Raw genomic sequence first — 21,730 nt, forward strand, 5'->3', positions numbered from 1 at the left:
GATTCTCCATATGGGGCAATGCCTACATGATTTGATTTGGACTGAATTTAACACAGAATTCAGAGATTATTGAGGGATTTAGAGATGGGACTGGGACCAAACATGATGTAAAGAATATTTTCCGACTAGAGGAAGCCAAGCATGGAGGCAAAAACGACACGACATCCGATCAACCTTTTCGCATCAAGTTTTGTTTGCTTCACTTTATTCTGTGCAATCCTTTGTTGTATATGATACAATCATTCACGGGTTAGTTTGCCTTTTCTTTTCCTGTGAGCCTTTACGTGGCTTGTCTGAGTCCCAACTTTCTAGATTTGGCCGGTTTAGTGACAGTTTCTTGAAGAAATTATTGGAGAAAGGAATATGGCCGGTTCAGTGCATAACATGCGCAACATAAAGGGTTGTGCTCAATCGTGAAGGACAAAATGTCACTTTAATTAGGGTCTTGATACTTAGGATTCTTTTTTAAGGAAACACTTCTGCTTATAAATGCTTTTAGTAAAAGCTATTTTATTATAAAGATGTTGAAATTTTCATAAGAAATCAAAGTGCTTCATAAAAAAGCACTTGAGAAACCACCAAGAGTGGCCCAGTGGTTTGTCCGCCATTTGGGTAAGGCTCTGGGGTTCAGCTGGGTTTGCTCCCTAGTTTGAGTCCCAGCAGTTACAACACCTGGTGGCCAGCGGCAAGTTCAGTTCTCCGAGTGAGGATTAGTCGAGGTGCAAGCAATCTGGCCCATACACTTTATGGTACTTACAAAAAAAAAAAAACAAAAAAACAAAAACACTTGGAAGTACTTCTCCAAAAAGCGCTTCTATAGTCCAAAAAACACTTCTAAACTTTTATACTAAACGTTGTCAGAAACGCTTTTAGATCTTCCATAAGCACTCCCAACGAATCCATTGAAGCACTTTATATACAAAACAAACGATTAGGAAGACAAGAATTCCAAAACAAACACGACAGTCAAGCCATGCTAAATTTAGCAGGCCAGCCCATAAATCCTGGCCCAATGCATGCCTTTTGTGGATCATCTCATGGGTTAAAGCATGTGAGCTTCAGATAAAGGCCCAACTCACTGACCTGATGATTCCATCAACCAAAGAAAGGGCAAAGAAGCTTGATACAACAAGGCCTAGCATATACTACCAAGCATCACACGCTGACCCACAATTTTTTAAAAAATATTTAAAATGTTATCCACGACAACTCCAATTTCCGAGAGAAAAAGGTTATGTGATAACAAGTTTAATCCTTCTTCGTTGTTGTTGACAGAGTTCCACCTAAAACCACCTCATTGACGGTAATTTCAAAATTTTATATTTATAGACCCGATTACTTCATTTATTCACTTGATCTTCCGTCCTCACCATAGCATCGTATAGATTATAAATGCAAAAAAGTGATGTAGCAATGCATGCCAGCTTACCTTTATAATACATAATTCAAGAAAGATAGGAATCCATCTTTCATGTCATGTTTCAGCATTTTGCTGTCTCAAGCCCTAATGACATATATGATACGAGGTAGCCATTCTTCTTCACAAAATCTTGAAATGAATTATGTTTGCATTTTCCTGACACATGGTGAAAGATCATTTTGACTAAACCATCACCACCATAAAGGATGGTCGTTGAAACTGTTCTGGTTATTATTGCAATACAATAACCCTCACCTGCCAACTGCAATCGCTCTCGCTATCCAAGACCCTATTACTTGCACTGTCCCTCCATTTATAAGCTTCTGCAGCTATAGACTCACTTTATTAACATCAACCTCGTCTCCGCTACCAACCAAATCTCTCTCTCTCTCTCTCTCTCTCTCTCTCTCTCTCTCTCTCTCTCTCCCATGGAACCTCCTTCTAAGCAATCCCATGATCCTCTGCTGCTCAATACCATTGAACCCGATATCCCCTCCACTCTTCTATCAAATAAGCAGCTTCATTCCGCTTTCTTGGAACTTCAAAGACTTTTGGTCCTCGTCCTTGTAGCATCAATTGAAGCCTTACTTATCCTACAAAACAAGGAACCCATTTTCCATTTCATTTATCTTTTTTGTCTTATCATTTTCTTCATCCTCAACCACTGCTTCTCCAATTCTGGTCAAGTCTTTTTGGTAGACTTCTCATGTTTGAAGCCACCAAGCTCATGCAGAGTCCCCTTCTCTACCTTTCTTGGGAATGCCTCCAAGATTGAATCTTTTGATGCTCAAAGTCTAGCTTTCATGGCCAAAGTCCTTACTTCTTCAGGACAAGGCCAAGAAACCTATCTCCCACCAGCCTTGCATCACATTCCACCAAAATCCCATCACCAAGAATCCATCAAAGAAGTTCATATGGTGCTCTTCCCCATCATGGATGACCTGTTGGCCAAAACTAAACACTCTCCCCAAGACATTGACATTCTGATAGTGAACTGTAGTGGTTTCTGTCCCTCTCCTTCTCTCTGCTCCATTCTCATCAACAAATACTCAATGAGAAGTGACATCAAGAGCTACAATCTCTCTGGCATGGGGTGTAGTGCAAGTGCTCTAGCCATTGATTTAGCTCAAAATCTTCTACAAGTTCACAACAACTCCTATGCCATTGTTCTTAGCACAGAAATTTTATCAACAGGTTGGTATGCAGGGCAAGAGCAGCCCAAGTTGATCCTTAACTGCCTCTTCCGAATGGGCAGTGCAGCAATCTTGCTTACAAACAAAAAACAAGATATTAAGTCTTCAAAATATCAACTTTTCCGGACGCTAAGAACCCAGAAAGCCTTTGAAGACAGAGCTTATCTTTCAACCATACGTGAAGAGGACTCAAATGGAAAACTTGGCGTTACCATCAAGCGAGATATACTAGAGGCATGGTCTCTGAAATTTTGTTAATATTTCTTCAAATTTCAAAGCTCGTGATATTTCCGTTAACATATGGATATTTAATACTTTACTACAGGTGGCTGGGGAGATCCTCCGTTGGAACGTGACCGTTCTCGGCTCCTCAATCTTGCCATTTTCGGAGAAATTTAGGCACGGGGTTTCGAGAATCCGTAAGAGGTTCATTGACAAGTCTGCTGAGATTTACGTGCCGAATTTCAAGAGTGCGATAGAGCATTTTTGTTTGCCGACGTCGGGGAGGCAGTTGGTGAAGGAATTGGCGAAAGGGTTGAAGCTTGGTGATGGGGAGATGGAGGCCGCTTTGATGACGTTGCACAGGTTTGGGAACCAGTCATCTTCTTCACTGTGGTATGAACTTGCATACTTGGAGGCCAAACAAAGAGTGAAGAAAGGTGACAAGGTGTGGCAGCTTGGAATGGGGACTGGGCCAAAGTGCGCTAGCTTGGTCTGGAAATGTATAAGGCCCATAGATGATGATGAGGCCATGAAGGGCCCATGGTCCGACAGCATCTATCGGTATCCAATTGTAGCCGTTGATCAATGAATTTAAATGGTAACCGTTAATCATCATGATCAGAGAGCCATTGATGATCCCCCTCCCACTTTTCAATTTTATCACGGTGTCATCTTTCCTCTTTCCTTCTTGGGCCGACCCAAAATGGTAAAGTTCGCGGATCTTTTTTCCTGTCGTGTTTTATAGAGCAACGATGTGACGTGTATAGTATGAAAGCAAATAAACAGTTATGCCTTTTAACAAATCAAACTAGGCTTCTAGCTCCAATAGATATCACTTTTTCGTGTTCCCACATGTAAAGGTGAGGGCTTGATTCTTTCTTACCCTCATCATAAAATTAAAGAAACAAAGTTTTTTAAAAAAAAATTGTGGAAATTTATTTTTTTGTTTTTTAGTACAAGCGTTAGTCTAAATTGCAGGAGAGAGAATTTTATCTCTCACACATAATTATGATGTTGTGGAGATTTAAAACTGAGACATCTGATCTACAAGTCAAGACTTTTTTTTCACTACACTAGACCGTTGGCAAATTGTTTAAAACTTGAAGAACATGAACTTTTGTAAATAACATTCATGTAAATTATTTACTTATACTTCCAAGTTCCATACCAGTATTTTTCTTTTCCCCTCGAAAAACAAAAAAATTGATAGCCTTGAATGCTGGAAGAAGAGAGTTTAATGTAGACGTTGAGAGCAGTAAATATGGTGCAAATATTTTACATTTTTAGCAGAGTACATACATAACCTGTTAACTTTTTTCCCCCTCGTAAAAACCAAATATAGCTCGCCAATGTAACCTGCAATTTTACCCGCTGCCACTGCAATACTGGCGGTGATAATAAGAAGAAATTAATGTCTTACACGGTTTAGGGTAATGAGTTTGGTAGGATGAAGATGAAGCTATTAAATGCTGACCAAAATGATCAATTATTATCAGCAATTATCAGTTTAGGCAGCTAAAACCAACGCTAGATATTATATTACACATCCTAAATCTAATTCTACTTAATTTTTGTAGCATTTACTGGTACCATGAACCATGTCATTGCCGGCTGCTAAAACCACCACCGCCACCTCTATAGTTAAGATCACCGTCCAAAACACCCAAGTGGGTGGCTGAGGTTGCCGTATGGGGTTTCCAAAATATCCTCTCCACTCTATTTACGTACAAAAAAATAATATAAAGGTCGGCATTTTTCTGACCCCCATGTGTGTATTTACTGTTCTCACATAAAGGAGAATTTAATGTACCTTTTTTCATTTGATATGGACTTGTGCCATTGAGCTGTCATATTTGCTCGCTATCCAACCTCATCTTCCAACCCAACCAACAATAATTGAATTTTTATGTGCAACAAATAGATATACCCTCTTCGAACAATAATCATCCACAATACGGGTGTAAATGAATGTAAAATTACATCACCATCATGAGATGTAAATTTAGATGTAATTGTACTTTTTTTTTTTTATATCTCTTGTAGGTGGGATCCAATAAAAAAAAGGAGAGAAAAAATATCTGATGTAAGAATCAAAGGGGTGAGATGAAGAAAAGAAAATCTGATCCAAGGGTTGAGATAAAGATAAGAGAATTCGATCCAATGGTTGAAGATGAGATCAAATTCTATCATGTCGTATCTTGATAAGATACCAACGGTTCAGATTAAATGTACTTTACAATCCAACGATTCTTTTTTAATGAAATCATATCTTCTCTGAATTTAAATATTTTTAGGTCTATTCATTTGAAAAAAATAAAATTAAACTAATATTTATAAAGTAAACACAAAATACAAATTTAACACAAAAACGAATTAAGACAAACAAATTAATTATACATCTTTAGATTTACATAGTTTTCCATTTGAGCAAAAAACGTATTTACACCCCACAGAAGTGTAAATGGGATATAAAAGTAGTTTTACACCCCCAAAAATACACCCCCCACTGTGAATGCTCTTATTAGTTCTGCTCAGCATAATTTGGTAAGATTCTGCAATGTCTTGGAAATTTGAGTTTGACAGGAAAAGTTGAGAATAAAGCCATGCCTTGTTTGGAAACAAAACCATTAATTTCTTTCATTTTCCCAAGTAGGATTGTAGGCAATAGCTTTGCCGAACGAAGGGCACTAGTTTGACTATATATCACCACGTTACCAGGCTTAATTAGCTTTGTTTGAAACAAAAAAACAAAACAAAAAATTCATTCGCAGATGATATGCAGCATCAATATTGATTCAGACATGGCCGTTTATTTTTTTCACATACCAATTGCAGAGAAAACTCAGATCATGAGTCTACTAGCATCTTGTGACCGTTGTAGGACTGGATGACCATATCTTAGTACACAAATAGCCCTACCAATATTAAAGGAGTTTCTGTACAACTCTCACTCTTACCTAGTGAAGCCGCCTCCTAATATTCTAAGCCCTTTTGATCACCACCAGTAGATGGCAATGTAGCTTTTGCTGACTCAAACCCTTTTCATAAAATGAAGATCAGAGACTAAATTATAATGTTTTCTGGTATAATTTAGTGTTCAGAAAAGAAATATATGATAAAGATCCTATATATATATATATATATATATGATTTACATTGGTTTAATTATTAACTCTTTTTTTTGTTTACGATCGAAATGAATTTGTCTTGTACCATGACAAGTTGACAACCACTAGCCAGCTCTTCAAAATCTACTCGCCCATTGTGCATTCATGAAACAACCAACCATCTTTATTGCCTGCACAAGATGCCACAACAGTAAAGGCCCCTCCCTTCTCTGATATTTCAAGCCTCCAAATTCCATTTTCATAATCCTCCTCACTCCCCACTCTACTGTCTCTTCCTTACTTCATTCTTCAAGGAAGAACAGTTCTTCTTCCTTACCTGATCAAAATGGCTGATCAAAAACCAGTAAAATGGCTGGTTTTGATACTAACAAACTGCCTGTTCTTCAGCATTGCCTTCTCTGCCAAAACCCAATTTGCACACAAGACTTACATTGTCCAAATGGACAAGTCAGCCAAGCCAGAATCTTTCACCAATCATCTAGACTGGTACTCGTCTAAAGTAAACTCAATTGTCTTCAAACCAGAAAATGAAGAAGATGGAGGTCATGATCACGAAAGGGTAATTTACACTTACCAGAATGCTTTTCATGGAGTTGCTGCTCGGTTGAGTGAAGAAGAGGCTGAGCGGCTACAGGAGCAAGATGGAGTCTTGGCTATTTTCCCAGACACAAAGTACCAACTTCACACTACAAGGAGCCCTCTGTTCCTTGGCCTTGAACCACATGACAGCACCACCACCGTATGGTCTCAAAGAGTCACTGACCATGATGTCATAGTGGGTGTGCTTGACACAGGGGTCTGGCCTGAGAGCCAGAGCTTCAACGACACCGGCATGTCCCCGGTGCCGGCTTACTGGAAAGGAGCTTGTGAAACTGGCCGAGGCTTCTCCAAAAACAACTGCAACAAAAAAATTGTGGGAGCAAGAATCTTCTACCATGGTTATGAAGCTGCCACAGGGAAGATCAATGAGCAAACAGAGTTTAAATCACCTAGAGATCAAGATGGGCATGGAACACACACTGCAGCTACTGTTGCTGGCTCTCCAGTGCGCGGTGCTAATCTTCTTGGCTATGCTCATGGGACAGCCAGAGGAATGGCACCTGGTGCGAGAATTGCAGCTTATAAAGTTTGTTGGGTTGGTGGTTGCTTCAGCTCTGATATTCTATCAGCAGTTGATAAAGCTGTGGCTGATGGGGTCAATGTGTTGTCTATTTCTTTGGGTGGTGGAGTGTCAGCTTATTACAGGGACAGTTTGTCCATAGCTGCTTTTGGGGCTATGGAGATGGGGGTTTTCGTGTCGTGCTCAGCTGGAAATGGAGGACCAGACCCTGTTAGTCTCACCAATGTGTCCCCTTGGATAACCACAGTTGGTGCTAGCACCATGGACAGAGATTTCCCATCTTCTGTTAAACTTGGAAATGGCAGAACTGTGACTGGGGTTTCACTCTACAAAGGCAGAATGATGCTGTCAACAAATAAGCAATACCCTGTTGTGTACATGGGCGATAATTCAACAAGCCCTGATCCAAGCTCGTTGTGTTTGGAGGGAACTTTGGATCGGCGTGTTGTTGCTGGGAAAATTGTGATTTGTGACCGAGGGATTAGCCCCAGAGTGCAGAAGGGACAGGTGGTGAAAGATGCAGGAGGAGTAGGCATGATTTTGGCAAACACAGCTGCAAATGGAGAGGAACTTGTTGCAGATTGTCACCTTGTTCCAGCAGTAGCTGTAGGAGAAACTGAAGCAAAAGCAATAAAGCATTATGCTTTAACAAGTCCAAGAGCCACTGCAACTCTGGCATTTCTTGGGACGAGAACTGGGGTTAGGCCATCTCCAGTTGTGGCAGCATTTTCATCCAGAGGACCCAATTTTGTGAGCCTTGAAATTCTCAAGCCGGATGTGGTGGCTCCAGGGGTCAACATTCTTGCTGCTTGGACTGGAGCATTAGGTCCTTCAAGCTTGCCAACAGATCACCGCAGAGTGAAGTTCAATATATTGTCCGGGACTTCAATGTCATGCCCTCATGTGAGCGGCATTGCTGCTTTGCTCAAGGCTAGGCACCCCGAATGGAGCCCGGCAGCAATAAAATCTGCCTTGATGACAACTGCATATGTTCACGACAACACGCATAAGCCTCTGCAAGATGCCTCAGCAGCTGAGGCTTCGACGCCGTATGATCACGGCGCCGGGCACATAAACCCAAGGAAAGCTCTTGACCCAGGTTTGGTTTATGACATTGAGGCTCAGGATTATCTTGAATTTCTATGTACACAAAGGCTAACCCCAATGCAGCTCAAAGTTTTCACCAAGTACTCAAACAGAAGCTGCAAGCACGCTCTGGCCAGCCCAGGGGACTTGAACTATCCAGCAATCTCTGTTGTGTTCCCAGAGAGAACCAATGTTTCTCTTTTGACCCTTCACAGAACAGTCACTAATGTTGGCCCTCCGGTGTCGAATTACCATGCCATAGTTTCACCATTCAAAGGTGCTTATGTTAAAGTGGAGCCACGGACCCTGAAGTTCACCAGAGCCAATCAAAAGCTGTCTTATAAAATCACCTTCACTACAAAATCTCGGCAAGCAACTCCTGAGTTTGGAGGGTTGGTGTGGAAGGATGGAGTGCACAGAGTGAGAAGCCCAATTGTTGTTGTGTGGCTGCCTCCACTGTGAATCTTCCAGTAGAAATTTTTTTTTTTTTTCCTGACATGAATGAATCTGAATGTGGGTTTTAGTGCTTTTGAATAAACAAATTTTGTGTAAAAGAGCCAAGAAGTTCACTCATCTGTTGCTCTTCAAGTGGTTTGTTACCATTATAATCCAGCTTGCTGCTAGTGCAAGTGATCAACATTAGAACACGAGCAGAACAACCATGTGTAATGCAATGTCGAATTCGTATGCAAATTCAATCGTTGTGGTTCAGAACTAGATTATAATATAAGTTCATAGTTGCTCAATTCGCATATAATTTGAGAATGCAGTGCACATGTTTTCTGCAGTTGGTAGAGTTCTAGTCATTTTGCAGCCACAATGAATAACTGTCATAGTTGCTCAATCTCTTAAAGTAGTTAATCTTTCTGGCTGCTCAAGTCTTGAGAAGTTTCCAGAGATTTCAGTTATTATGGAGGAGCTACAAGCGCTTGATTTAGATGGGACTGCAATTAAAGAACTGCCCTCGTCAATTAATAATCTTACGGGGCTTGTTACTTTGAACCTATAAAATTGCAGAAAACTAAAGCGACTTCCAAGCAGTATTCATTTGAAATCTCTTCAGATCTCAAAGGCTGCTATTAGGCCTGTATTTAGATGGGACTGCAATTAAAGAAGTGCCCTCGCCATAGAATTCTTGTCGTGGATCCTCTTGTAACACTTTCGGCTAAACAATAATACACCCATTTTATATGGGCCATATACATTTCCAAACTACACCAGTGCACTTTGGCCCAGTCAACGCTGCCTCTTCTTCACACTTTTCTTTTTATTTTTCCCAGTGAAAAAAAAAATATTTAAGATTATCTATGTCACTCAGTGCCACAAAAGAATGACGTGGACATAACTGGTCACTGACATCGACGGTTGCAGCAAGAGCAAGAAGGCCCCACGTAGTGGCTTCATGGCTCATGCAGCGCATTCTCGTGGCGCTTCCCAACCTTGGTCTCCTTCCACGAGTCACCAAGTTCCTCCTTACAGGACCTTCACCTTCACGTTTCTCTTGTCAATCCCCTCATCCCCTATCTTTATATCTTCTCTCTGAGTCTCTCCAGTCCAGACCTCGCTCTCACACCATAATCAAGCAACTAGCTACTGGGTAGGTAGCTAGCTAGCAGTGATATGACAAGGCAGCGAGCTGAGCTTGTTTCGTCCAAGATGGTGCTGAGGAAGGAGTGGGAGTTTGACACACCGGAGCAATGCCGACAGCGCCGTCGCCGGAGAATCGAGATCAGGCGGGCACGGTGGTCCTACTCCGGCCACTACTACTTCCCTGTACGCCATGATCAGAACAATTCAGACGACCATGAGCAGACTTGTCTGTTATCTGATTTTGTACAACGGAGGCAAAATAATAATATCAGTCTGAATTTTGAGGAGGAGGAGGATGGGACGGAGGCAGTGGAGCCAACTGATGATCATCATGTGGTGGTGCTGCGGCCAGCTGTACTGGTTCCGCGCTATTGGCTTCATCTTAATCCGATGCCGGAGTTTGGAACCATTTGGCTGACTAGGCGTCCAGATCAGATTCAGATCAGTACGGATGACTACGATACGGTGTTCGTCAAGGAGGACTTTTGTCGGCTCGATTTCGATGATGTTCCCGGCAGTGGTCGGCCTATGCATTTCTTCGCTGTCTACGATGGTCATGGACACCCTCATGTACGTTTTTTTTTATAAAAAACAAAATCTCAAAATACCCAATTTTCATTAATCTCATTTTATGATGTGATTAATTGAATTAATCATGTGCTGACTTTCAGGTCTCCGCGCTTTGCAAACGACAGATGCACGAATTCGTAGCAGAGGAGCTAAGGCGAGTGTTCTACGCGTCAGGGGGTGCCAATGGTGATAAAAACTTGGGCTTGGGTTCTTCGCAGGAGGAAGAGGCGAAGTGGCATGTTCTGGTACGGACGGCCCTAGAGAGGAGCTTCGAGAGGATGCACCGCCTGGCCCAGGACGCCTGCTCTTGTGGGAATATCGGGCACACATGCGGGTGCAAGCCCAATATCAATGCGCTGCCAGTTGCTGGGTCCACTGCTGTCGTGGCCATTTTGACAGCTCAGCATATTGTGATTGCCAAGTCTGGTTCTACACACGCCGTTCTTGGCCGCGCCGGGAGTCCTTTCCCACTCTCCCATGATCACAAGGTTCACTTTGTAACACAAATTGCCTCCAATTAATTCACATCAATAAAATTGCTAAATAGTACAAAAATTATACTTTTATATCTTACTTTAATTGGTCGCAGCGTGAAAGGTTATTCTATCACAATGGCGTGCGTGTATATGGAATTCTCAACATGTTTCATTATCCGGGTCCAAGTAAGTAAATCTTCTAATATTTGATAAATAGGATTGAATACTCACAGTATCATGACCATTTGTTGTGTGTCGCTCAATGCATAAGGGTATTGGATTGGAAAGAATAAGTATCTTTCATTGACACTATAGTGTTCCTTATTCCGATCTTAACTTCATGCTAATGTGTTGGAATAGTTGGATCATGTATCTCACCTATAAAATAGGACAAATAAAGCTATCAACATGCACACAATAGGATTATTTATGGTGGGATTTTCTTGTATTTTCGAGCACCAAAATGACATTCAACCACATTCAACCACCATAGGATCATTTTCGAGCACCAAAATGACATTCAATTAAGCTAATCTAATCTTACTACTTATCCTAACCACCAAATGAGGCACAATTGTATCTCTTCTAATTAAGCATTAATCTAAGTACATGTTTCTTGATGCTAATTATTTGATTAATTGATTGGAAATTAATGAGCAGGTGATGAGCGCCACATTTTGAAACCAGTGGTGACATTGGAACCTGAGATTTCCATCATAAAAAGAGAAGCAGAGCGAGACGAGTGCTTGATTTTGGCGAACGACGGTATTTGGGATGTGATGTCGGATGACATGGCTTGCAGGGTGGCTTGCAGGTGTCTTAGAGATGACGGCCATATTAGTCCTATTGTTGCTGTAGTTGATTCTCATATAAACGGCCCTGTGCTTCTATCTTCTAAAAGCCACCTAGCAGCTTCGCTGCTCTGCCGCCTCGCATTTGCTCGTGGAAGCCTTGACGATATGAGTGTCATGGTTGTCGATTTGAAAAGTGGCTAATTGAAGAATAGAAGCAAAAGAATATGTGGGAATTTATAATTGTATTATTTTCACTATGAAGGGTTACATTGGGAGAATAATTGTGGTTGTTCAATTGGACAAGCGATTTCTTTTTAAACCAAATGTTTAGTGAAATGCTTGAATGTTCTCTAATATAACGGAAAATGTGATGGAAGGTTAAAATAGCAAAATAACATAGCCAGGGAGCCTAAATTTTAAGGTGCATATTATAAGGTTTCAAGATTCGGGTGTTTACATGAAATGTAACTTATAATTGACGTGAAATGTGACTTATAATTGACAAATAAAGTGTGTTATTGGTCAATTGTTAGACATTATAAATTTACAATTTTTTACTATTGATGCATGTAAAGTCTACGATATATTTAGAGATTTGTAATTTTCAATTGTTGATATACTTGAAGTCTACAATACATTAGACACTCGTGGAGAAATGAGAGTATAGCAAATTCTTCCATGAGAAAAATGTAATTAACTAAAAAAATTAAAAAAAAATTCATTTTGCAAGGAGGAAGAGAGGTTTTAATTATCCAAGTACATATTTTTCCTTGTTTGGGCTGTAGTCCAAAAGATCTGAGCCATCTAGCAAGAGAATTCCAACATGACTCAAGTTGTAGCCCAACTCACAACTGAAACGCACCTTTGTCACCAAATACACACTCGTTTATGACATTCTGACACGTAGCATTCTCCCAACTGTAAAGTACAGCTCGGGGAGTGGACAAGTGCTCAACTGTCTTGGGTCTTCCCTCTGCACGCATCACGATGACCATCTCTACTCCAAACATCACGACCGTCCGAGCTTGACGACATTCAGTTGAATTCAATCCAATGTCCGCGATCATTGGCATGCGCGACGCCGGGCCGACCGGTGCAGTGGCCTCAGCCATAGCCGCAGCCGACATGAACGGCGGAATCTACTCTCCGGCTAAGGAGAAAGCCGCCGCCAGAGGCGTCTACACCGGCCGCTCCCAGCTCATTCGGCGGCTCCGAAGCCTGGTCTGCGCGGCTAAGCTCAAGCTCGTTGTGTGCGTTGTCATCTTCTCCGTCGTCGTTTTGGTCACCTCCTCCAGGCTTAGTTCTGTGATGGGTTGGGTCCCTCCCCACCCTAACCCCACCACCAGTTCTAGGTAACCAAAGCTAATTTCATTCGTAAATTCATAATTAAATTCGGAAAATTCTGAACTTATAACTAACCAAAAGAGAAATAATTTTCAGAGGTGGTGGATATACGGTGCTTATGAACACATGGAAGCGAAGCTCAGCTTTGAAGCAATCAATTGGGCACTATGCGTCATGTGGTGGCGTTGAAGCAATTCATGTGGTGTGGACGGACAGCGAACCACCCTCAGAATCTATGAAATACCATCTCGAAAAGATGGCATTTTCAAAGTCACAAGCAGCGAAAAAACCCAACTTTAAGTTTAGCATGAGCCAAGACGACGATTTGAACAATCGGTTTAAGCCAATTCAGGACCTTAGATCAGACGCCATATTCTCTGTTGATGATGATGTAAAAGTCCCCTGTTCCACTTTGGATTTTGCTTTCACGGTCTGGCAATCTGCACCCAACACTATGGTTGGGTTTGTTCCTCGCATGCATTGGCTTGATAAGGAGGTTAGCATTTTTGCTCTTTTGGGTGCCTGAGTTTTTGGTTGAGCTTTGTGCTGATTAATTGTAATTTTGGTTAATCTTTGTGTTTGAATTCTAAACAGAAGAGTGGCGTAGAGAAATATACGTATGGGGGGTGGTGGTCCGTTTGGTGGATGGGCACATATAGTCTGCTTCTTCCCAAAGCTGCATTCTTTCATAGGAACTACTTGAATTTGTATACCAACAATATGCCCTCATCTATCCGTGACTATGTCACCAGGGAGAGGTATGTACATGTGTTGCCTATCTTTTCGTTTGGGTTTGGGGCCTTCATTTGTTTGTGTGCTGCTTATTATACTTAAGATTTTCTGTGCTCGATTGTGCAGAAACTGTGAAGATATTGCTATGTCATTGCTTGTCGCTAATGCCACCGGTGCTCCTCCAATTTGGGTGAAAGGTATTTTGGATTTTCTTTTCTTAACATGTATGTATGTGCAAACTACGTTGGATGAGCCTCAGGGTTTGTGTTAGTTTTCCAAATGACTATAACTACTATAAACTTTCACAATAGCTTGTATTCTGCATGGTCAATACACCCTGCATCCATCAATAGCTTTGGTAATTATTGACGGAGGCTCTTGTTGGATGTGCACTCTAGTTGACAACTTTCTGCTTGGTTGAAAACAAGTTTGAGTACTCTGCTTGACAACCTTCCCCTTGTTTACTTCCTCATTCATCAGTAAAAAAATTAAGCACCTTCACCTGTGAAGAAAGTTAGAGAGAAATGAAGTCCTCCTCGGTCAATAAGAATACGGATTTCAATACAATGAACAAAAGCTGATGTGCAGCCTTTTAAGTACTACAGAGCTTTGCATGATTGACGTCCACCTCCTCTTAGCAAATAGAACAGTGAGGCTAACAATTCAGACTGTCAAAACTAACACGAATTCACTAATTAACCCGTCCAAATAACAACCTGTATATCCGTCGGTCTGACCTGAAAAGCGTGTGTCATAGAGTTTGGTTAAAGATTTATGTCATACAAATTTCTGCTTGCAGAGATCAGGACTGAAAGACCATTACCATATGTATATTAATACCTAAGTTTTTATACAATCTGTCATCAAATTAGCTGCAAAATTGGAGAGGAGGCCTATTGGTTTTAGACAAGAACCCACTAAGGTTTTTTTTTTTTTTTTTTTTCCGAATATAATTTTTTTTTCTAGAAGATCTTGATTCTTGAGTGCATTATAACAAGGTGCATCCTATGTATGAATTTCAGAGGCGTGTTTTGGACAAATTCCTTAATAAATGCTGTTTAGTTGTAAGTTGTAACTGCTTCTCTTTACATTTTTCCTCAATATATCTAAACTGATGATACTGATGTTAGTTTTTGGGTTCAAATAACATTTTCTGCTCAGCAAAAGTGCTCAGATATTCGAATTTCAAATCCCTTTACTTTACGGCACCAACCCAACTATCACATTTGTGTTTTTACACTATGATGGCCATCCGTTGTTGGTTCTCCTAAACTTTGTCGTTGTACTCTTTAGCTCTTGGTCGTCCTCAATCTAAGAAATTTTATCTGTAAGGCTTTTTGTTGGAAAATTTTCATGTTGAAGCTGGGGCCACTAACTGTGCAGGGAAGACGTATGAGATTGGATCATCTGGAATGAGCAGCATGAAAAGGCACAGCAACAGGAGGAACAAGTGCCTCAACGATTTCATCTCCCTATTCGGAAGAATGCCGCTTGTATCAACCAACGTTAAGGCTGTAGATACGAGGCTTGAATGGTTCTGGTAACTTGAGTTGTATGTATAATTTGCTTTCCCCACCTGTAGTTTAGTGTCTGTATAGACTGTTGGGACATGGTACCTACAAGGACGTAATCTCTTAACTCTGATATGGAAATGACATTGCTCCACAACCAGAATCCACAATCCAGCATGTTTGTTTGATGAGCGAGCACTCTCTTTGTTGACCCTCCCATCAAAATGCTATACAGAACACAGATTGGGTTAGAAGTTCAATTGTTTGCTTGTTCATCATTTATCTTCTATAGTGGATTAGTCAAATTTAGGCGTAAGAGGTTGGGCACATTACTCGGACTAACTGACCTTTCTTACGTCTGCAATTATTCCAAGCATTTAAGAAACAATTATTAGTGTAAATTAATGGGGTGGGGTGGTTGGAAACTTGAAGAGGAGGTCCATCAGTATTGTTAAAAGGTCGGCGCTAGGGCCACATTACTTATGGAGGAGGCCCGGTTTTTATTAATGGGCTTGTAATTTTCTCAAGATATGCAAGAGAAGTATACAAGCAAGCAAACCTCTCATGTGATGTGATCAATTCTAAACGAGCTATACCTTATCTCATTCAATTCATCAGGACCAGGTTAAAGCCCATTCTTCTGATCATTATGGATTCTTTGCACGTGTGATCATCTCATCAACAGTCAACATCGTTGACTGGGTGAGGACGATGCCCAGCTAGCCACGTGGATTATTTTGTGTGTGTGTGTGCGCGCGCTGGTTATCATGTGTACTCTTTTGTTTTTAGGCAGTGACAGGTCGGTTGTTGTCGACCACCACGTTGTATAATACTTTTCTTTTACATGATATTTTTTAGTGAAACATATTTTAAATGTTTATATTCTTCATCTTTCTCTATTTAATATTTATTTTCTTGGATTTACCCTTACCGGCTTGTTTGCATTTTGTGAAACGAATTTCCTCTACCCCTGCTGTAGCACACTAGGACCGACCGAACAATACAAGTTGGAACTCTAAAATTCCACACGTGGAATCTCATAATTATGTTGAAAAAGTCTACATTATGTTTGACTTTGATACAATTTAACCAAGTTTTTCTCTGAATATGATGTGACAGCCTATCACTTCATTTTTCGTTCATTCATTCTTTTTTTTTTTCTCTTTAAATCTTCAAATATGAAAATACAAATTCCCCCCTTATATCAATTTATCTTTCATTAAAAAAGATCCGATTTATTGTTCATTTCTCTCTCTCTCTCTCTCTCTCTCTCTCTCTCTCTCTCTCTCTCTCTCTCTCTCTCTCTCTCTCTATGCACCCCTGTAAAATGTAAAAAAATAGGGATAGAAATAGAATGAGCGTAATGAAATGGAAATATGTAACTATTCAGGGAATATTTCCCTGATTGAAGAGCTTACCGAATAAATGTCAAAAGGAATAAAAGGATTATGTTTAACTTAAGAAACAAAAAAACTTGCACGTGCAAACAGAAAATATAAATGAATGGATAGATTTGAGTCAGGTGAGGTGAGTAGCAATCCACGTTGATTTTCCTGGTTTTCCCAATTTTGACCCAAGAACAAAAAGTCTAGAAAAGGATAAATAAAGGACTTCAATATAGTCAGTTATTCAAATTATAAAAACTGATCCTCTTAAAAAGAATTTTTTTTTTTTTATCAAGCTGACCTCTCCTCCTGGCCCCTCAATATCGTATCATTAGGAAAAATAAAATAAAAATCCAAATAAATTTAGCATCAACAAAGAAAGTGAAAGATAATTTTTTTTATTTTTTCCCTTAATCGGACCCTTAATCTAAGTTAGTTTTCTTAATTTAAAAAACTATATTAAAATATTGGTTCCTTTGCTAACATTCATGAAATTTGGGTTAAATAGTATTTATTGAGTAATAAATAGAGATATTTAAAAAGGTTTATTCAATTAAGATTTTAATAGATTGCAAAATAAAAAATGTTGAGTAAGCAAGCAAAGCATCATATGAGAAATGAGCTACAACGGCAGCCTGTAAGATGAAAAGTCAAACCTAACAAAAGAAAGAAACCAAAAACTTTGGCTTTGGTACTCCCATTTTATTTTTCTTTTAGGGTCGGCCGAGGTGTGCGTGACACAATCACACAATCACTAGGGTGTAATTTTTATTTTTATTTATTGTTCGTTAATTGAAAATTCAATTGCCACCCATCTTTAAAAAAAAAGAAAAGAAAATGTTAATAGTGGGGCGTTTCCTAGAAGCAAACCAAAATAGGAAAATGACATGCTTCCATTTTGTTTCTTTATTTATTTTCTCTTTTTCTTGGGCTTTTTAACGTCTTTTTTTTTTAAAAAAATGTTTCTTTCACAATAAAAACATGCTTATTGCAAAAGACCTCTTTTTTTAATACAACAAATAGTTTAAATTACGAGGAAGTCGAACTTGAGTGCAGAGTGGGAAGCACATCAACTCTAACTAACTTGACTAAGCCTATAAATAACAACATAATAACATCACTTACTTCTTAAATTCTCTTATGTGATTATTCGGAATAAATCCTAATTATGCATTCTTTTTTTTGTGTGTAGAAAGTCTAAACTTTTTCCTTTTCCCATGCATAATGCATTATTGTTTGAGATGAAAGTAACCGCACCTGAATAATGATGATGAGGCATGTATAATTTAAATAATTAAAAAACATTAATCAACGTTCTATGATGTGCATGTTAAAGTTGATTTTGACAATACAATTTATCTGATTTACACATTATGATAATTTGTCTATTTGAATTAAATAATCCTATGTAACATCAGTCAACTATAAGATTCATTTCAGTCAATTTAAAGAATTAGATTCAAATACATAATCCATCAACTTCTAATTTAATATAATCTACATCTTCAATCTTCGTATAATATTTCTTTTAAACGGAATACACGAATTTATTATTTTATTTTATTTTTTCCAGAATGAATCAATAATTCTCTCATCATAATTAGATATGGCATTGCGAGTTTCTGTTAAAATTATTATTTTGCCACAAATTAGTAGGAAAACGCAAATTTACAGAAAAATAGAATGAGAAACACTATACAAGAGACTCAACGGTGCACAGGCGCCAAATACGCAGCAAGGTAAGTAAAAAGTGACAAGTGACGGCAGCGTAAGAAAAAAAGAAGGGTAAAAGGAAAATAAATATTTATAATAATAAATAAATAAATAAGCGAAATTGGCCAATACCCTAAAAAAACAAGGAAAGCTCCACCAAAACAAAACACACCAAAAATAGGAAAAAGGAACAACACATCATCACAATCCAGTGATTCACGGCACAAACACAGAGACGAACAGCCCAACAACTCAAAAGACTAACACAAAACTCCCACTTTCTTCTTCTTCCTCCTCCCTCCCAACTGCCACTAAATTGTCGCAAGATTCACTGTTAGCAATTCAGAAAGTTTCAATCTTTATGTCGTTTTGGTGCTCAAGATGCGCCAAATCCCTCAATCCCCATCCCCCGCAGCTCCCCAACCCCAACCCCTCGGCACCAGTCACCTCCTTCAACCTGTCTCCGCCGCCACGGCCGCCGCCTTTTCGCTTCTCCTCTTCCTTGTAGTTTGCTGTCGCAAGATCACCCGGAAGCGAACCTCCCCGGAATCCGACTCCAAGCCTCCCCACCGCCTCTCCTACTCCGTCCTCCGCCGCGCCACCGATTCTTTCTCCCCCGAGCGCCGCCTCGGCCAAGGCGGCTTCGGCTCCGTCTTCTTCGGTACCCTCCCCCACACCCGCCAAGATGTCGCCGTCAAGGTCATGGACTCTGGCTCGCTCCAGGGCGAGCGCGAGTTCCAGAACGAGCTCTTCTTGGCCTCCAAGCTCGACTCGCCGCTTGTAGTTTCCGTCCTCGGATTCTCCTCCGACCCCAAACGACGACGTATGCTGCTGGTGTACGAGTTCATGAGTAACGGGAATTTGCAGGATGCTCTCTTGCATCGGAAGTGCCCTGAATTGATGGACTGGAGAAAAAGGTTCTCGATTGCGGTTGATATAGCCAAAGGGTTGAGGTATCTGCATGGGTTGGACCCGCCTGTTATTCATGGTGATGTGAAGCCCAGTAATGTTCTGCTGGACCGCAACTTCTCAGTCAAGATTGCCGATTTTGGGCTTGCCAGGTTGAAATCGGAGAGTCAGGTAGTGATTGATGTGTGCAAGATCAATAATGGGGTAGAGGGGAAGAAGGAGGAGCTGGAGACTAATGGTGGATGTGACTATGGGTCTGTGGTTGAGGAAACTGAGAGTGTGGCAACTACTGGGTTTGAGGAGTTCAATGTCGGTGTTGATCAGTCGCCGGAGAATCTAGCAAAGCTTCCAATTTCGCCGGAGACGTCGGTGACGCCACCGTCTCCGGTGTCCCCAGAAGGAGATTTTGATAAGGGTAGTTTGGATGACGGAGGGAAACAGAGAGTGAATAAAGATTGGTGGTGGAGACAGGACAGTGGGGGTGTCAAGGACTATGTGATGGAGTGGATTGGAAAAGAGATTGGGAATGATAGGCCCATTGGAACCACAGCTTCGTCCAGCAGTGAAATGGTTGGGAATTGCGAGAAGAAGAAGAAGAAGAAGAAGAAGGATAGAAAGAGATTGGAGTGGTGGATATCAATGGACGAGGAAAAGATTGCAAAAAATTCAAACAAGGAGAAGAGAAGGCCTGCGAGGGAATGGTGGAAGGAGGAGTATTGTGATGAACTTGAAAAGAAGAAGAAGAAAAAGAAGGACAAGAAGCAACCAAAAGGAATGAGCTTTGATGAGAATGAGGATCACTATTGGCCGGACGACGAAGAATTGTATGTGGAGAGTAAGAAGAAGAAGAGTAGGAGCAAGAGTTGGGGCAGTATGAGTAGTATTGATTGGTGGTTGGATGGAATGAGACGAAATAATAGCCATGATTCTGGGGAAATTCCCAAGAGTGGTGGCATTAGTAGTACTCCGAGCATGAGAGGGACAGTGTGTTATGTTGCCCCGGAATATGGTTATGGTGGTGATCCTTCTGAGAAGTGTGATGTTTATAGTTTTGGGGTCTTATTATTGGTTGTTATAGCCGGAAGGCGGCCACTGCAGGTAAGCAATTCGCCTCTATCCGAGTTCCAAAAGGCGAATTTGTTGTCGTGGGCTCGCCATCTTGCCCGTGCAGGGAAGCTTGTTGATCTTGTAGATAAGTCCATTCATTCTTTGGTTCGAGAAGAAGCGATCCTTTGCATCACTGTGGCATTGGTTTGCTTGCAAAAGGTGCCTTCTCGCCGGCCCTCAATGAAAGAGGTTGTGGGGATGCTGACGGGTGAGTTGGAACCACCCAAACTACCGCCTGAATTAACCACTTCAGCTAAGGCACGCTTCCCATTTAAGTCCCATACAAAGGTCCGGTGAGTTTCTAATGTATGATATTGTTTTTTCATTAACAGTAGGTGGTATACTGCTACAGATCATTACTATGAATGATGGATGATTTGTGTATTGAAAGGAAGGAAAAGGAATAGTTTTCATTTGTATTAACTCATTAATGAATTTAGATGATTGGAATTTCTTTCATTTGCTCATCTCTTTACTGGTATGGCCTACAAATCCGAAAGATTTTTCATCTTCGTATGTTTGTAATCATAATTGGAGGTAAAGATGAAAACATTGTCAGTTTGTCATATTCCTCTTGCACTGACTTTCAGGAATTCCACGTTTGCTTTTTTTGGTGTGGCCCATTCTCTTAGCGATAAGGCAAGCTTACTCATTTGAATAAGTTTTGTACAAGTTGAATCCGAGCAACTTGCTGCATAATGAACTTCTTTTAGTTGACCCCCTCTCGCCTTAAAGAAAAAGAAAAGGGGAAAAAGAGAGCAACTTTCTTTTCATCATTCCTGTCTGTAGCTTCGTCGAAGTTGACTATGCCTTTTACTTTCTTTTTTCACTTTGGTAATGGTAGAGAGGGAAAAAAACACATTCATATAAACCAGGTTTACTTTCTTTTTTCACTTTGGTAATGGTAGAGAAGGAAAAAAACACATTCATATAAACCAGGTTTGGAAAAGGGTGATCAAAATTTAAACATGTACGACGATTCTCCTGTGATGATGCCACTATGTCTAAAAGATGATTCAGTAAATAGGTATTATTGAGCTTTGTTGTCACCATGCGCACATGAAGACAAATCCTTGCAATATAATTTCTTAGTATTCTTCTCATAGCCTTGGGAGAAAATTTGATGCTTGCATTTTACATTGCTGACTAGTTTGTGTCATTGTGGAAGAAAAGTAATGTTTTACTGATCTAATTTAATTGTAATGTTGCCAGTAACCTCGATTTTGTGGGTGATTTTTAAATTAGTAGTCAGATTAAGACTTAAATGTAAGGCCACAGCTTAGGCCCAAGGTTTGCAATGGCTCCTTTTAGTCTCCGAGCCCAGTCTATACATTTATTTTAAACATCTCACAAATCGTCTTTTGGCGTAGCTAAAAATCACACACGACATGTCGCTGAAGCTGTCCATGTAAGTAATTTATAATTAATTA

General features: G+C 40.3%; 5 protein-coding genes across 5 annotated transcripts; all 5 read left to right on the plus strand.

Annotated features, from left to right (window-relative positions):
- The first annotated feature begins 1,832 nt into the window (after positions 1-1,832).
- LOC117619754 (3-ketoacyl-CoA synthase 5-like) lies at positions 1,833-3,649 on the plus strand. Its single transcript, XM_034349782.1, has 2 exons — positions 1,833-2,847; positions 2,939-3,649. The coding sequence occupies exons 1-2, from the start codon at positions 1,849-1,851 to the stop codon at positions 3,422-3,424; spliced, it is 1,485 nt and encodes a 494-aa protein (XP_034205673.1). The 5' UTR covers positions 1,833-1,848; the 3' UTR covers positions 3,425-3,649.
- Positions 3,650-6,008: 2,359 nt separating this feature from the next.
- LOC117618576 (subtilisin-like protease SBT1.3) lies at positions 6,009-8,915 on the plus strand. Its single transcript, XM_034348213.1, has one exon. The coding sequence runs from the start codon at positions 6,289-6,291 to the stop codon at positions 8,629-8,631; it is 2,343 nt and encodes a 780-aa protein (XP_034204104.1). The 5' UTR covers positions 6,009-6,288; the 3' UTR covers positions 8,632-8,915.
- A 678-nt stretch (positions 8,916-9,593) lies between these two features.
- On the plus strand, positions 9,594-11,905 carry LOC117619720 (probable protein phosphatase 2C 75). Its single transcript, XM_034349729.1, has 4 exons — positions 9,594-10,329; positions 10,431-10,817; positions 10,919-10,991; positions 11,466-11,905. Exons 1-4 carry the CDS (start codon positions 9,790-9,792, stop codon positions 11,798-11,800), a joined length of 1,335 nt encoding a protein of 444 aa, XP_034205620.1. The 5' UTR covers positions 9,594-9,789; the 3' UTR covers positions 11,801-11,905.
- Positions 11,906-12,514: 609 nt separating this feature from the next.
- LOC117620218 (glycosyltransferase family 64 protein C4-like) lies at positions 12,515-15,446 on the plus strand. The gene is made up of 5 exons (XM_034350361.1): positions 12,515-12,951; positions 13,040-13,439; positions 13,538-13,701; positions 13,802-13,872; positions 15,059-15,446. Exons 1-5 carry the CDS (start codon positions 12,653-12,655, stop codon positions 15,217-15,219), a joined length of 1,095 nt encoding a protein of 364 aa, XP_034206252.1. The 5' UTR covers positions 12,515-12,652; the 3' UTR covers positions 15,220-15,446.
- Positions 15,447-18,444: 2,998 nt separating this feature from the next.
- Positions 18,445-20,866, plus strand: LOC117619757 (receptor-like serine/threonine-protein kinase At4g25390). The gene has a single exon (XM_034349785.1). The coding sequence runs from the start codon at positions 18,666-18,668 to the stop codon at positions 20,595-20,597; it is 1,932 nt and encodes a 643-aa protein (XP_034205676.1). The 5' UTR covers positions 18,445-18,665; the 3' UTR covers positions 20,598-20,866.
- Positions 20,867-21,730: the final 864 nt, after the last annotated feature.

This window comes from Prunus dulcis, chromosome 2 (assembly GCF_902201215.1).
Source record: "Prunus dulcis chromosome 2, ALMONDv2, whole genome shotgun sequence".
Taxonomy (NCBI): Eukaryota; Viridiplantae; Streptophyta; class Magnoliopsida; order Rosales; family Rosaceae; genus Prunus; species Prunus dulcis.